The sequence below is a fragment of the Zalophus californianus genome, chromosome 13 (genome assembly GCF_009762305.2).
Source record: "Zalophus californianus isolate mZalCal1 chromosome 13, mZalCal1.pri.v2, whole genome shotgun sequence".
Lineage (NCBI taxonomy): Eukaryota > Metazoa > Chordata > Mammalia > Carnivora > Otariidae > Zalophus > Zalophus californianus.
Genome location: NC_045607.1, coordinates 84,642,137 through 84,656,752, shown reverse-complemented (window position 1 = coordinate 84,656,752; position 14,616 = coordinate 84,642,137). Strand labels below are relative to the sequence as shown.

The window sequence follows — 14,616 nt, the reverse complement described above, 5'->3', positions numbered from 1 at the left end:
TTCATTAACTCAAACTGATACTACCTAATTTAACAGACTTGATTAAATGTGAATGACTTTGGCTCATTCCAGAAACCATACAGTATATCATTTATGGATATGTGCACACACATATGCAACACACTGAAAGTACAACTTGGTGGTAGTGCTGACCTCTGAAGGAGCAGAATATGGGGACTTGAAATTTATCTGTAATGTCCTCTTTTTTCATTTAGAAATATCTAAGACACAAGTGTCCAAATGTTGGGGCGCCTGGGTGGCTCAGTTGGTTAAGCGTCTGACTCTTGGTCTTGGCTCAGGTCATGATCTTGGGGTCATGAGATGGAGCCCCGCGTGGAGCCTATTTAAAAAAAAAAAAAGTGACCAAATGTTCACATTTGTTCATTCTGCTCAGCAGGCTCTCAGGTACCTGCCATGTTACCGTCTATCTGCATTTATTATATTTTTAAAACTTTCCAAGTAAGAAAAAAAGCAGATTCTCCCCCAGGGGAAAAAGATTTCATGCCACTGAGCTTATTTTTTAAAATAAATGTCCCCCAAACTCTGAGAGCAATTCTAAAAGATCTCCAAGAATGTTCTGGATACTAATAGGATCTTTAGAATAAGCAGCATGAAGCCAAAAGGACCACTTTAAAGGTGCAATGCCCAAAAGGCAGCGTTAAGAGGCAAATGAAGTCTCCCTCCTTTCCCAGTCCATAATCTTGGGTTAATGTCCTTGCTCCTTGCAGACAAGGCCATGACTTTTTGTCTTTGCATTTCCAGGACCTGGTGCAATGCTCAGAACAGAGTAACCCTCGTTAGCTGGAGTGTATTCTCACTCTCAAACTTATGAGCCTAGGATTTGCAAGCCTCCTAACTCATCCACACAGCAGAAAGTCAACAGACAGGAGAAAAAAGTTGATTACTTTACAGTTCTGCATTTCTTACTCTAGTTCCAGTTTAGCCTGAATACCATTAGGTAACCTGTTCCTATTTTTACCTTTGACCTCTTGCATAGGAAGAACAATAAATTTTATCCTTTGAATGATAAAGAGTGCTTGTGAAGCCTCTCAAGGTTTCTGAGCAGAGTGATACTAACATGTTGTACAAACATAAAGCCAATCCCAGAGCCAGAGGGACCCAAAAAAGTGTGAAAGAAGTCCAGCCTATGTATACGCAGATCCAAGGGAAAACACAGTGAATTACATCATCTGGATCTTGTTTGTGAGAGGGATTCTGATTCCGACATGCCATTTCATTTCAAAGAGCAAGAGTTTTTGCAAAGGACAGGTAGATTAGATTAGATCGTGAAAGCAAAAAGTGAGTGCAAGTGTGACAAATGGAGTCTAAAAGAGAATCAAGAAGGAATTAAGTTGCTAGAACAATCCACCTTCATCGGTAACCCACCTATTCAATGAATAAAGGCAGAAAGCAAGGAAGATGGAGGTTACCACCATCTTTAGTTGTCTATCAGGCAAAGGAAAAAGGAGAAATGTATAACCATTTTAATCTCTGAAGTATGTCTTCAGAGGTCAGGCAGGGATCTGGCAGAGAAGCTAAACAGGAAGAGGTAAGAGACATTTAAGAGCAGGGGTCAAGCTTGCAAATAAAGATTTAAAAGAATGATAAACCCAGCGGTGGTGTGAATGTGAGGAAATGATCACTCTTAGGGCTAGGGCGGCTGGTGGAAGCATAAATAAGTGTAACTTTTCTGGAAGACAATGTGGCCATGTGTATCAAAAGCTTTAAAAATGTTTCTTTCCTTTGACCAGGCAATGCCACTGCCACTCCTAGAAATTTTTAAGGTAGCATTTGCACTAACACATCAAGATGTATGTATAAGGCATTCCATCAACCTCCGTACTTACTGTGAAAAACCGGAAACTCTTGAGGCACAATAACAGAAAATGAATTCAACAAATCATTGTATATGCAATCAATGCAATTTTACAAAGCCTTACCTCAATTACAATGTAGATCTACATTGATTGACATGGACAGTTGTTCATAATATTTTAAAATTAAAAAAACAAACCCCAAAGCAGCATATCCAATACGATCTTATTTTTGTGAAAATGGAAGGCTATACATGCAAATGTTAAGAGCTGTAATTTATGGGTGGTCGAAATTTTTGCTTACTTGTTTCCTATTTCTCACATTGAACACGGATGAAAAGAACAGAGGGCAGGGGGAAACTCTTTCTGCCACCACTAATCCTGCTTTTTTTTTTAAAGATTTATTTTATTATTTATTTGAGAGAGCGAGACTGAGAGAGAGAGTACATGAGAGGGGGACGGTCAGAAGGAGAAGCAGGCTCCTTGCTGAGCAGGGAGCCCGATGCGGGACTCGATCCTGGGACTCCGGGATCATGACCTGAGCCAAAGGCAGTCGCTCAACCAACTGAGCCACCCAGGCGCCCCTAATCCTGCTTTTTTAGTCCTGCATTTGATCTGAATGCAGTGGGACACAGTATCCTATGCCAACTTTACCAGTTTGTTTGATCTCACAGAACCCTGGCATACAGATGCCTTCATACACACTTTCAGAGAGATCAGCCTGTTTTTATTCTGTGTGTCCCCAAGTTGTCCAAACAGCCAACTGCACCACTACAGCGTGAGCTCCAGAAGCAGAGGGACCACACTTACCACAACCATATAAACACATGCATTTCCCTGGACCCTAGAGAACCCTTGTGGCTGCGGGTTGCTAATAAATTAGTCTAGACCCTTGTGGGAACTGGGAGAGTACATTTTGTTTTAACGCTTTCCTATTGACCAAAACATGAATAAGCACCTGATTGTTTGCCACTGAAAAAAATTAAGGCCTCCTTTTTTTTTTTTTAACATTTTATTTATCAGAGAGCGAGAGAGAGAGGTCACAAGCAGGGGGGAGGGGTAGAGGGAGAAGCAGGCTCCCCACTGAGCAGGGAGCCTAAGGCGGGGCTCAATCCCAGGACTCTGAGATCACGACCTGAGCCAAAGGCAGATGCTTAACCAACTGAGCCACCCAGGCGCCCCAGGCCTCCTGTTTCTTACCCTTTCTCAGCAAGAAGTCTGAGCATCACATCCCTGCCTCCTCTAGGTCCCTGTTAAACAAGAGGATGGAAAGATGGGGAGCTCGTAACATCACCCCATTCCATCACTAGCTCTGTCTGGGGAGCTGAGATGGGAGACCTCGTCCCTTGAGTTCTCTCTCTCTCCCCAGGTAACCACATGAGGCAATTATACATCTATCTTCCATGTAGAGGTGAACATTAGCTCCACACATGCATGTGAACTGTCAGAGCTCAGAGAACTCCAAATGAAGAAAATTTCACCCTGGCAGAAGGTTCTTTCATTTGCACTTGATGCCCAAAGTCAAGTAGAGCTGTCCCAAGAATCTGGAAGAAAATGATTCGGAATGTGAAAGACCAAAATTCCTGAGTTTGATTGCCTAAAGCCTCGTCTATTGGTCGTTGGTCTAGAACATGTTCGACAAATGAAGCAATTCCAGAAAGCACCAACATCCGCTGTCATCACTACTAAAGATTTAGTTTAGTTTCACTGCTGACACACATTTATACATAAATTTCTATGCCTGCATCATCTTCATAGACAAAATAGCAAATACTTCTCAGGAAGATCTCTACACCTTCATCTCGTTCTGGTCCTAATGCCCAAAATTACTGGGATTCTTGAATGCAATCTGTTTTCTCAGCTCCTTGTTTTTATCTTCCATAAAATCACTCTGTAATGATGACTATTTTGCTTAACATTTGTCCCTTTTCTACAACAATGCAATGTAGATGTATAAAGGTCTTAGCACAATGTTTGGCACGTGGTGAGCAGTCAATAAACGTTACTTATTTTACCGTTAGCTTAATATAAAACTGAGATGACAGGGGCGCCTGGGTGGCTCAGTTGGTTAAGCGACTGCCTTCGGCTCAGGTCGTGATCCCGGAGTCCCGGGATCGAGTCCCACGTCGGGCTCCCTGCTCAGTGAAGAGCCTGCTTCTCCCTCTAACCCTCCCCCCTCTCATGTGCTCTCTCTCATTCTCACTCTCTCAAAATAAATAAATCTTTAAAAAAAAAAAATTTAATAAAAAAAATAAATAAAAAAAAATAAAAAAATAAAAAAAAACTGAGATGACAGCATAGTATAGAGATTAAAGGAGAGGATTTTGAAGCCAGGCTGCCTCCATCTGAACCCCAGCTCTGCCCTTTTCTAGCTATTTTGTGACTTTAGACAATTTTTAGGACTTCTCCGTGCTCAGTTTCTCCATGTGTAAAATGGAGGTAATAATTGTTCATACTTCATAGGGGTAAATGAGTTATAACGTGCAAAGATTTAGACTGCCATACAGTAGCCATGTTATAAGCATAAGCTATTATTATTTATTCCTTTCAATCCTGAGTGTCCAGAAGATCATTTATGTTTTTTCCGCCTTCTGACTTTTGCTCTCTTTACCCAGAGTCCTTATTTTACTTTAATATGTGCTAAATTCTATATCTATTTTGTGTGTGAAAGAAACCAAGATTTCCCTTAATGAATTTTCGGAATATTAGTAATAATTTTTATAATCTATGAAAGCACTAAATGCCAGTAAGAAAGAAAGGTAGTTGATCAGACTTGGTGCTCGTACAAGGACTGTGTTATGACATTTAAAGCAGCGGTGTCTGAAATCCCGAATGCAAACATTACCATGAATTTCTTAACTCAATCTAGTCCTTTTGTGCACAGGAAGTCAGCAACAATTACACTGAAACAAAGATGAGTACGTGAAACTTACATGAAATTAAATTTTACTTCCCCAGCTCAGAAAACTTCAGTGGAGGATCTTTTCCCCTCTATCTCCCTGAGAGGTGGGTTCTAGAGAAACGTTTAACTGTAACAAGTCACACAATTACTTCACACAATTACACTTTGTACCCAAAACAAAACAAAAAGTCCTAGAGGATGGAACTCTTCCAACATGTGGATTTCCAACATATAGGAATTTAGGCTTCTTCAGAGCATGGGAGAGCCAGGGCAATCGTGGGGGATGGGCACTGGTGGGCATTCCCAGGTTCCTGTTTTGCTTTGGCCCTGCCCCTAAACTGAGCAATGTTGCTTGCAGAAAGCCACAGAATTTGGGAACAGTGGGGGACACTCTTTTCCCGCTGTGAGTTAGTCAGCTCGCTCTTTCCTGAGGTTGGTGCGGGCAGAACTGAGCTCTTTACAAAGAAAAATTTTAATATATCTGATTTGAATATTTCTGTAATAGGAAGCATGCTGATGTTATCCCCACAAACATTTTCAAGGGATAGTTCGTCTCATTCTGAGTAGAAAGGTGAAAAAATGGAAAAAATGGGAACCCATGCTAAATGTACTTGAGGGCCGTTATTTCAACACTGGGTAGGCATGCAAGGGAAAACATTTTCTTTTCCAACTGCAAAACTGCAAAATGTCACAATGGTGGTTTAAACACCGATCAGAACACAGAAAAGTTTGCCAGTGCTGCTACTGAGAATTTTTTTTTTTTTTTAAGTCATTCCCTGCTTGCTTTCAAAGGAAATTATCAAGGCTCGTGCATCAAAATAGCACATGCCCAATTAAGAGCACAGTCTTTGGAGTAGTTTGTAATCTCTGCTACTGTTGCTTGGGTGGCCTTTAACAAATTGCATGGCCTTTTGCAAACTACATCTCCAAGCTTCATTGTCCTTCTATATGAGATTTCATGTGAGTCTCCTAGGATTTTTGTAAGGATTTAGTGATATAATCCATGAAGCATATCACAGTGTCTGGGACAGAGTAAGTGATCAATAAATGGTGTGTTTTAATATGATACTAATAACCAGGTATGTCCTTACAAAAACCACTCCTCTGAACAATACTTTCTGCTAAGCTCCTTAGTATAACTCTTTCACCTAAGACACAAATGCTTCAAAAGGGAAAGCAGAACCCCCCCAAATAGGAATATCCAATCCTTTTTCTTGCCTGAGGATTAGGGAACCTCTATACTTAACTTGAATGGGGCTCTTCTTGTTCAGATTGCATCACACACGCTGTTCCACTGGGTGTGTCTGGTGATCTCAGCAGAGGAATGGAAGTCACATGAGGGAGAACATCCGCCCCAGCAGCTCCAACCTGCGGCTGGCAGACACAGCCCAAAGTGCTCTCTAACTGCAGCTTCCTCTCCTACCCTTCTTCCTTAGGCTCTCAAAAACAATGATGATAGGGACAGTGATGAAGCTGATGGCAAGGTCGATGAGGACTGCTAACACTTAACATTTATTCTGAGCCACACGCTATAGGCACCTATTTCCCTCAATCGTCCCAAGGGTCGTAAGAAGTAGGTCCTATGATTTATCCCATTTGACATATAAAGAAACCAAAGTTTACAAAGGTTAAATAACAGGCCCAGGGTCCCACAGTGTGTAGCAGGGGGCCAATCTGGAGGCAGGTCCTAATTCTAGCCAGGGCTTTTATTCTTAACCCTCAGGCCACACCAGCCCCACTGCTACTTTCAAGAGTGCTTACAGGATTAGCGCGGGTCCTGCTGCTCTCCCCAGATCAACTCCACCAAACCCCACAGTCTTGAACATCTTTCTGTCCCAGCCATGCTCCCTGAGCTAAAATTCACAGGGACAGAAGAGCAGTAGCTCTGGCAAGTGGTACACCCATTGCTAACTTCAGTTTGATTCCCATACTCCCCAAACGAATTAATTGCCCCTTCCGGCCTGCAACAGCCATGAACCCTAATGCAAAAAATAAATAAATAAATAAAAATAAAATATAAAATAAAATAAAATCCCCATAGGGAGATTCCTGATGGACATCATGCCTTTTAACTAGTACCTTTGGTACTCCAACATTAATATACAATGTCCATTAATAATTAAATTTATTTTAAAGATGAAGAAATAGTAAGGTATGAGGAATGGTTTGCCCACAGCTATCCAGCAGATGGACATCAAACAGCAATAAAGCCCAGTGGGCCCTGGGGGGGGGGGGGGCTTACCACCTGATTATTCGGGGCTAATGCCTTGTGGCTCCAACCTCTCCACACGCTCTCCGCACACAAAATGTACCGTGCAAATACCCTCTTACGGGCTCAGCTAAAAGAATAACACGTCCTAGAGCAGGGAGGGGACAGGAGAATAGTTAAGTTGACCCTTCGGGACCAGTTTCGTATTATCTTTGAACCGGACAGTCTCGATTTCTCAGGGCAAGACAAAAATGTCCCCCAATACTTGTCAGCAGTTTTCAGCGGAGGGAAAAGGGCAGCTGCAGCACCTCTGGCGAGAACTCTGAGCAGTAAATGTGCTTACACGGAGTGTGTGCAATTTGGATTAGGAACCGGACGGTGAGGTGGATTCTTTGCCCTTAGTTCTCCGCCGGAGCGCTAGAAATGTAAAAATGCCAGCCACAGGCCATTCCTTTTTGTTTATTTAAACGGAGAATTTTTTAAAAATCACTTTTTCCACTTCACGGCTCCTTGGGACCAGGGAATAAAAATAGCGATGTCAACAGGAGCCAAACTTCTTCGGGGGGAAAAATACAACGAGAGGGGAAAGAGCCCTACTCAGAACAGCCCAAGTGCTCAGCAGCTGCCTGGAAACCGCATTGCAACTGCTTCTTGACTTGCCCCATCTCACCGCAGGTCTCAAAGGCCGGCGCAGTTTATCAGGAAGTCCGCGGCGAGCCCAGCACAGCTCGCCCTGCGCCCTTCACCCTCCCCGGCGCGACCACCTGTCAGACCCCGAGGGCGGCGCGGGCCAGGCGGAGGGCTCGCTCAGGGAAGGGACGCCGGTGGCCCGGGACACCCGGGAGGGCTGGGACCATCGCGGAGGCGCGGGCGGAGGCCGGCGCGTGTCGCGCGCTCAGCGGCCCCAGCGCGGCCGCCTCCGGGGTGGGGGGAGGGTGGTCGCAGGTGCACCCCGCCGCGCCGTGCCCGGGACTCGGCCCCCGCGCGGCGCTCGGCCCGCCCGGGGCGGTGCGGCGGCGGCGGCTGCGCGGCGCCGCGGGGCGCGTCTTACCTGTTGATCTTGAGCGCGAACGCGCGCCGCTCCGCGCCCGGCAGCGTGGCCATGGCCCGCGCGCGGCTCGTCCGCCTCTAAGGGCGCGGGGCGCGGACGGCGGGGGCCCGGCGCGCCGCGGAGCCGCTGCAGCGCACGCCGAGCAGGGCGCGAGTCTCATCTGTCAGTGCGGCTGGAAACTTCCGCATTTCCACCTTCGGCGCCGCAGCCACGCCGGGGGAGGGCCCAGCCTCGGGGCTGCTGCGGCGGCGAGTCCAGCCAGCCACCCGGCGCCCGGCCCGGCACGCAGGGAGCGGCGGGCGAGAGGGTGTGGACACACCGCGGAACTGCCCTCCGGATGCTTCGGCCGACGGCGCGCTCCGGCCGCGGGGGCCCTGACCTCAGGCAGAAGCGAGCGCGGGCGGAGGGCTCCGCAACCGCGGAGCCAGGCCGGAAACTCCATCTGCCCGGAGCGGCGAGGCTGCCAGCAGCGCCTGAGGGCAGGAGGGGGAACGCGCTGTCCGCCCGCCCCGCGCGCTCGGCGAGGTCGGGACACCAGCCCCGCACGTCTCCGCTCTAGGCCTTCGGAAGGGTCCGCACCAAGCCTGGGGGTGGGGGGATGCGGGGGGGAGGCAGATTTGAAAACACAACCAACCAGCCAACCCACCAACCAACCAGGGTACAAATCTACTTTTGCAAAAGATGTGTCCCTCATCCTTCCTGGGGCACTTGCTGTAAATACAGTGAATCCAGCCAAGGAATAAACATTGTTAAGTTATCCCCCAATGCCCCCTTCAATTTTTTCTTTTTCTTTCTTTTCTTTCTTTCTTTCTTTTCTCTTTTTTTTTTTTTCCAACAGGAGGATAAATACTTTTCTCTGGGAAACACTGCACGCCTCTTCCCTGTGATTCAAGAACATGCTGCAGCCCTGTTGATTTCAGTTTCAGACTGAGAAGTCGGCTAAGAGGCCCAGACCCAACTCAAGAAAAATCAGAAAAGTCCCAGTGCTCACCAGAGTGGGAAAGTACATGTTTATTTCAAGTTACTGGTTGCTCAGAGTTTTGCTCTAATAGAGCACTCTAAATTCTACCTCTGGCAACTTGCCCTTTAAAAAATACTAAAGCAGGATATTTTTGGTTCAGAGCTACACTGCTGTCCAGTGTGACTATTGACCATTGGAACAGATGGTTAGTCTGCATTGAGATGTACTGAGTGTGTAAAATGCACATCGGATTTTGAAGACAGTGTAGAGAAAATAATGCAAAAATATCCTGTTAGTGATTTTTTTAATGTTAGTTACATGTTAAAATGATAGTTTTGATATTAGGAAAATAAAATATTAAAATTAATTTCACCTGTTTTTCCCTCTTTACAATGTGGCTTTCATGAAAGAAAATTTAAATTACACACGTAGTTCACATATGAGGGTCACATATGTTTCTATCAGGCACTGCTGATTTGTAGTTTGCAACCTAATATATAAGTAAAACTCCTAAGGACTGAATTGAGTCTCTTCTTGATGGCCTTCCTTTCTCTGGTTTTGCCTGGCTCTGTTAGTTTAGTAATTCCTCAGAGCTGGTTAGGTGACTTTTCCCTGCAAATATCAACGCCTTTAAGCATATAAGACAAAGTTCTTCAGTCCAACGTTATTATATAGGCTATGAAAAAAGATCCAAAGAAAAGAAAGCTTTTTGTAATGTGGAGTTTCTGACTTCCAAATTCTAAGTCTATTTACTGCACTGGAATCTATAAGCCAACATTTAGATCAAGAGATGCTGAGAGAACAACACTGTGACGACTTCTCAAACTGAGAGCAAATGGGTGAGTTGTAGACAATTTTTTACACCAGAATCTTGAGTCTGCTGTGTACCAAGTCAGCCTTTCATAGGGCTCCTTTGAGTTTCTAAATGTTTGTGACACACGTTCCTACAGAGCAAAAATATTCTAGTTTCCACACAAACACAAATAAAATGTAATGAGAGTATCTCAAATTTTCAGAATTTTCAATCAAGGAGAACTTTTTTGTGGGGGGAAGGGGGTAAGAGGGAATGGAATCATAAAATCTCCCATCTTACACCAGGTCATGCTGCATTCAACTTAGTATTTGATACCTAATTATAAAGATTAGGCCAGCCTTATGCTCCATGCTGTCCATTCTTGGATGGTTAGGAATGACTCCAGATTTCCTCAACAGCGTTTTAACAATTCACCATGAATATGTAATCCACTAATTTAGTCAGATGCCTATTTTTAAAATGTATCGGCTCTGGGATACATTCACAGATCACAGATCACTAGATAAATCCCTGGCTTCTCACTACTTCTTTAGTTCCCTGTAGTTGGGTATCTCTCCTGGCCGCCCCCCCATCCAAAATGCACTCTAGGGATGCCTGGGTGGCTCAGTCAGTTAAGTGCCTGCCTTCGGCTCAGGTCATGATCCCAGGGTCCTGGGATCGAGTCCCACATAGGGCTCCTTGCTCAGTGGGGAGTCTGTTTCTCCCTCTGCCTGCTCTGCCTGCCACTCCCCCTGCTTGTGCTCTCTCTTTCTCTCTCGCTGACAAATAAATAAATAAAATCTTAAAAAAAAAAAAAAGCACTCTAGAAAGAAAGCCTCCTTTCCACACCTATGACCTCTCTTGGCCTTCCTCTTTCTCTGCATCTCTCTTTCGTTGATTTTGTTTTCATCCTCATAAAATTCGTCCCTTGGCTTTTTTTTTTTTTTTTTTTTTTTAGAGAGAGAAAGAGAGCCAGCTCAGGGTGGGGAAGTGGGGGGAGGGGCAGAGGGAGAAGGAGAGAGAGAATCTTAAGCAGACTCCACGCCCAGCGCAGAGCCAGTTCAGGGCTCCATCTTATGACCCCGCGATCATGACCGGAGCTGAAATCAAGAGTTGGATGCTTAACCAACTGAGCCACCCAGGCTCTGGACTTCTATACCAGATGTAATGTCCATCCTGACAAATTCTCCTCCAGCTTTCCCTAGGTCTTCTTACCTCTCCGGAAAACCAGCCTCTTTCTTTACACTGCATCGTTCATATTTTATTTAACAAATAGCACTTACCTTGTCCCAGGACCTGTTCAGAGCCTTTACAAATGTTAATTCATTAGTTAATTACAAACATTAAGTAATAACATTATGCCTACTTTGCAACCAGGAAAACTGAGGCTCAGAGAGGTTAAGTGATTTGCCCAAGATCACAAACTGTAAGGGACAGAGTCATTTCCAATCCTAAATCGATGCCTATCTCCCAAATATGTCCACTTGAATATCCTCAGACTCCATGAATATAAAACTAGCGCTCTCCATCTCTTGTACCCATTTGTAACCTGGCTATCCCTCTGTGATCACTCATTTCTATTGGTGGCCTTCTTTACCCATTTGCCAATTTTAGAACTTTGGAGTCATCTAGGGTGGGAAAAGCAGGAAACCTGTGTTCTGGATCCAGCTTTTCACAAACTGTGTGACCCGGAGCCAGTCACCCCACGCTTGGCTGACAGAGCCCTCCGTCTCAGGCTGATGCCATCTGCTCGCCTCCCTCTGAATTCTGTGAATGTGTCAGCTCTAACTTCTTCCTCTTCTTTACCCTTTGGATCTAATCGTCCACCAAGCTCTGTTATTTCTGCTTCATAAACCTCACTCCTGTTTAGTGTCATTGTCCTCGCTGCTTCCCTTTTGGCCCAGTTCTCAGCAATCAATGTCTGGATAACAGCACCAAAAAAAAAAAAAAAAAAGTTTTTAATGGCCTCCCTGCTTGTCACTTCTTTTTTATTCTGATTGAATTGGACTCTAACGTTGTACAAGTTTTACTAAGATGCTTGTTTCATCATCTTTCCCTGCTCAGTTAACTTTGGTGACTTCCCATAACCCTACAACCAAGTGTGACCTCTCCAACTGGTTTATAGTCCCACTTCATGTAACTAATTCTAAACCTTACCTCTCTGTCAAAGCAAGGAGGATCTCCTGGCCTGGGGCCTTCTTTGCTGGTGTCATTCTTCCTGCCATCCTCACCTGAAATCCTAACCAGTCTCTCCTGATCCTTCAAAGTTTGAATGGAGTTTACAGCTTCCACCTCTACCTGAAGGAGTATGTCTTTCAGTGTGACAGCACCTTGAACTAGCTAGAAAGGGTAGGTCATTACCAGTGAACACAACCTAGTGGAATTTGAAGTCCATAGGACTACAGAGAAAAGTGTGATCATTTGCACATCTCCTTCTTTATTCCCCAAACCATTCAAGATTTTGTCTGTCCCCTTCTGAGAGCATCTATTTAACACTGGAATGCCCCCTTCCCTACTCTGACACTTCTTTTTTTTTTTTTAAGATTTTATTTATTTATTTGAGAGAGAGAATGAGATAGAGAGAGAGAGCATGAGACGGGGGAGGGTCAGAGGGAGAAGCAGACTCCCCGCTGAGCAGGGAGCCCGATGTGGGACTCGATCCCGGGACTCCAGGATCATGACCTGAGCCGAAGGCAGTCGCTTAACCGACTGAGCCACCCAGGCGCCCTACTCTGACACTTCTAACTCCATTTCCAACTTTGTTTTTCTCTAAAGGACTTTATCACTATCTGACATACTCTATAATTTATTTATTTATGTTTGTTATCCCTCATGCTTCTAGAATATGATTCCATAAGTGCAGAGATTTTTGTTTTATTCACTGCTCTATCTCTGTTGCCTAGAACAATTCCTGATGCATAGTAAGTGTTTGACAAGTACTTGAATAAATGAATGCAGAGCAGACACTCAGTATTTGCTTTTTTTTTTTAAGATTTTATTTATTTGAGAGAGAGAATGAGAGAGAGAGAGCATGAGAGGGGGGAGGGTCAGAGGGAGAAGCAGACTCCCTGCTGAGCAGGGAGCCCGATGCGGGACTCGATCCTGGGACTCCGTCCTGGGACTCCAGGATCATGACCTGAGCCGAAGGCAGCTGCTCAACCAACTGAGCCACTCAGGCGCCCTCGGTAAGTATTTGTTAAAGTGAACTTAGTAACAAACTATAGAAATGATCCCTGAAAGTATAGTCTTAGATGGGAGTAATTGAGTTCCATGTGTCCTTCAGAAGAAAGTAAGAATCTTTTTTATTTTCTTGAGTATTTCAGCTCCGCTTTTGTATGCACGTCTTCCAGCTCTGTTTTGTCTTTATCTTTTGGGTGGAGAAATGAAACCAGCACATAGATTATTACAAGCAAGTGGATATTTGTATTGTTGTCTTATAATTGAAGACAGATACAGAAAGATCTGTGTGCTGGCATTTAAAGCCAGCCATATCTCAGACATTAGAATTGGAGTTCCTATTTTTCTCCACTTTATTCCTTATACTGTCACAAGAAATCTGTAAATATGAAAACAATAAAGAATAAGAAATTTTCCCTTAACGATCATGGTGACAAACATATATATATAAGCATAGTGTATATATTTTTATATGTGCACTTCATATACGTGTATTTTAATCTAGGATTTAGCCCAAATTCCAACGTGCAATGGTATTTCATTTTCAGTAGGACTATTCAAACCATAGCATTTTATAACTAGAAAGACCTTGGATTAATTCATTAATTCATTAATTCATTCTTCATTATCATCTGTATGCTTTTTATTCATTCCCCAAACATTGACCCAGTGGTGACCACACGTCAAGCTCTGTACTAAGTGAAACTACGGGCGAAACAATGAATAATACTTGCTCCTGGACTTCGCAGAACTCATGGTCTAGGAACGAGATGCGTTACAAAGTAAAGAAGAAACTTGAGTTCCCGGTGACAATGCAGGAACTTGTTTCCCAAAACTCAGTGAGGGCGGAAACACAGAGAGGAAGTGATTTATTCTCGTGGCGAGGGTGTTGGCAGAGAGACTGACGCTGAGGAAGAATAACTTCACTGACACAGTGACATGGGGACTGGGTCTTAAACAACGAGGAAGCATTCGCCAGGCAGAGAAGTGCATTCAGGCCCTCACAGGCACAGGGAGCACCGTGTGCCAAAGCAGGGGGCCCAGAAACGCCATTGTCCATCCTGGGAATCAAAAGTACGAGGGGACCTGTGGAGTGCAGAGTGAAGTGGTGACAAACGAAGCTTTGGAGGTGGGCAGGGTCTGAACATGGCCGTCCTGTCAAAGAGTCCAGACTCTGTCCTACCAGATGGCGGTTTCTGTTTCTTTATCTAGGTCATCAGTCTCTTGGGGGATGATCTCTCTGGCTCCCTGGAGGTGCATGATGAGGACTGTCCAGGAGAGGATGGGCGCAGCGTGGTGGGGATTAGGCCTCCTAGATCTGGCACTGCCATCCCCATCTTCCTCAGCCAGAGCACACACACTGGACACGAATGAAGAGCTACACAGTTCTTTACAGAGGGATTTAGGCAGATTTCCCAAAGTCACATCACATAGAGAGAGGGAAGATCTATGGCGGACAGAAAGTCAGGCCTGGTGCTCTGGTCTGGTTCCTTCGGCCTCTCACTGGAGTGCCTCACAGGGGTCTGGTCACTGCCCCATTCCTGACCTAAGCTCTCTCACTGACTTCCCTGAGGTCACCCCCATCAACACACTTCCCCATCGGTCTATTTTCTTCTCCCCAAAGGAAAAAACCATACCTGGAGACAGGAGTGGGTGATCGTAGTTGGCTTAGAACTGCTCTGACTCATTCTCCCGAGCTTCCCAAAGAG

At 44.9% G+C, this 14,616-nt stretch overlaps 1 protein-coding gene and 1 pseudogene across 2 annotated transcripts in view; both read right to left on the bottom strand.

Annotated features, from left to right (window-relative positions):
• Window positions 1-8,153, bottom strand: part of DOCK8 (dedicator of cytokinesis 8) — a 220,694-nt gene extending 212,541 nt beyond the window's left edge. The window contains exon 1 of one of the 2 annotated variants that reach the window (XM_027614627.2): window positions 7,977-8,153. In XM_027614627.2, the coding sequence (XP_027470428.1) occupies window positions 7,977-8,029 (53 nt within the window). In that variant the 5' untranslated portion in view covers window positions 8,030-8,153. The remainder of the gene's footprint in view (window positions 1-7,976) is intronic. The other variant, XM_027614629.2, reaches the window with a different exon arrangement.
• A 4,712-nt stretch (window positions 8,154-12,865) lies between these two features.
• LOC113935215 lies at window positions 12,866-12,979 on the bottom strand (annotated as a pseudogene).
• Between the last annotated feature and the right edge of the window lie 1,637 nt (window positions 12,980-14,616).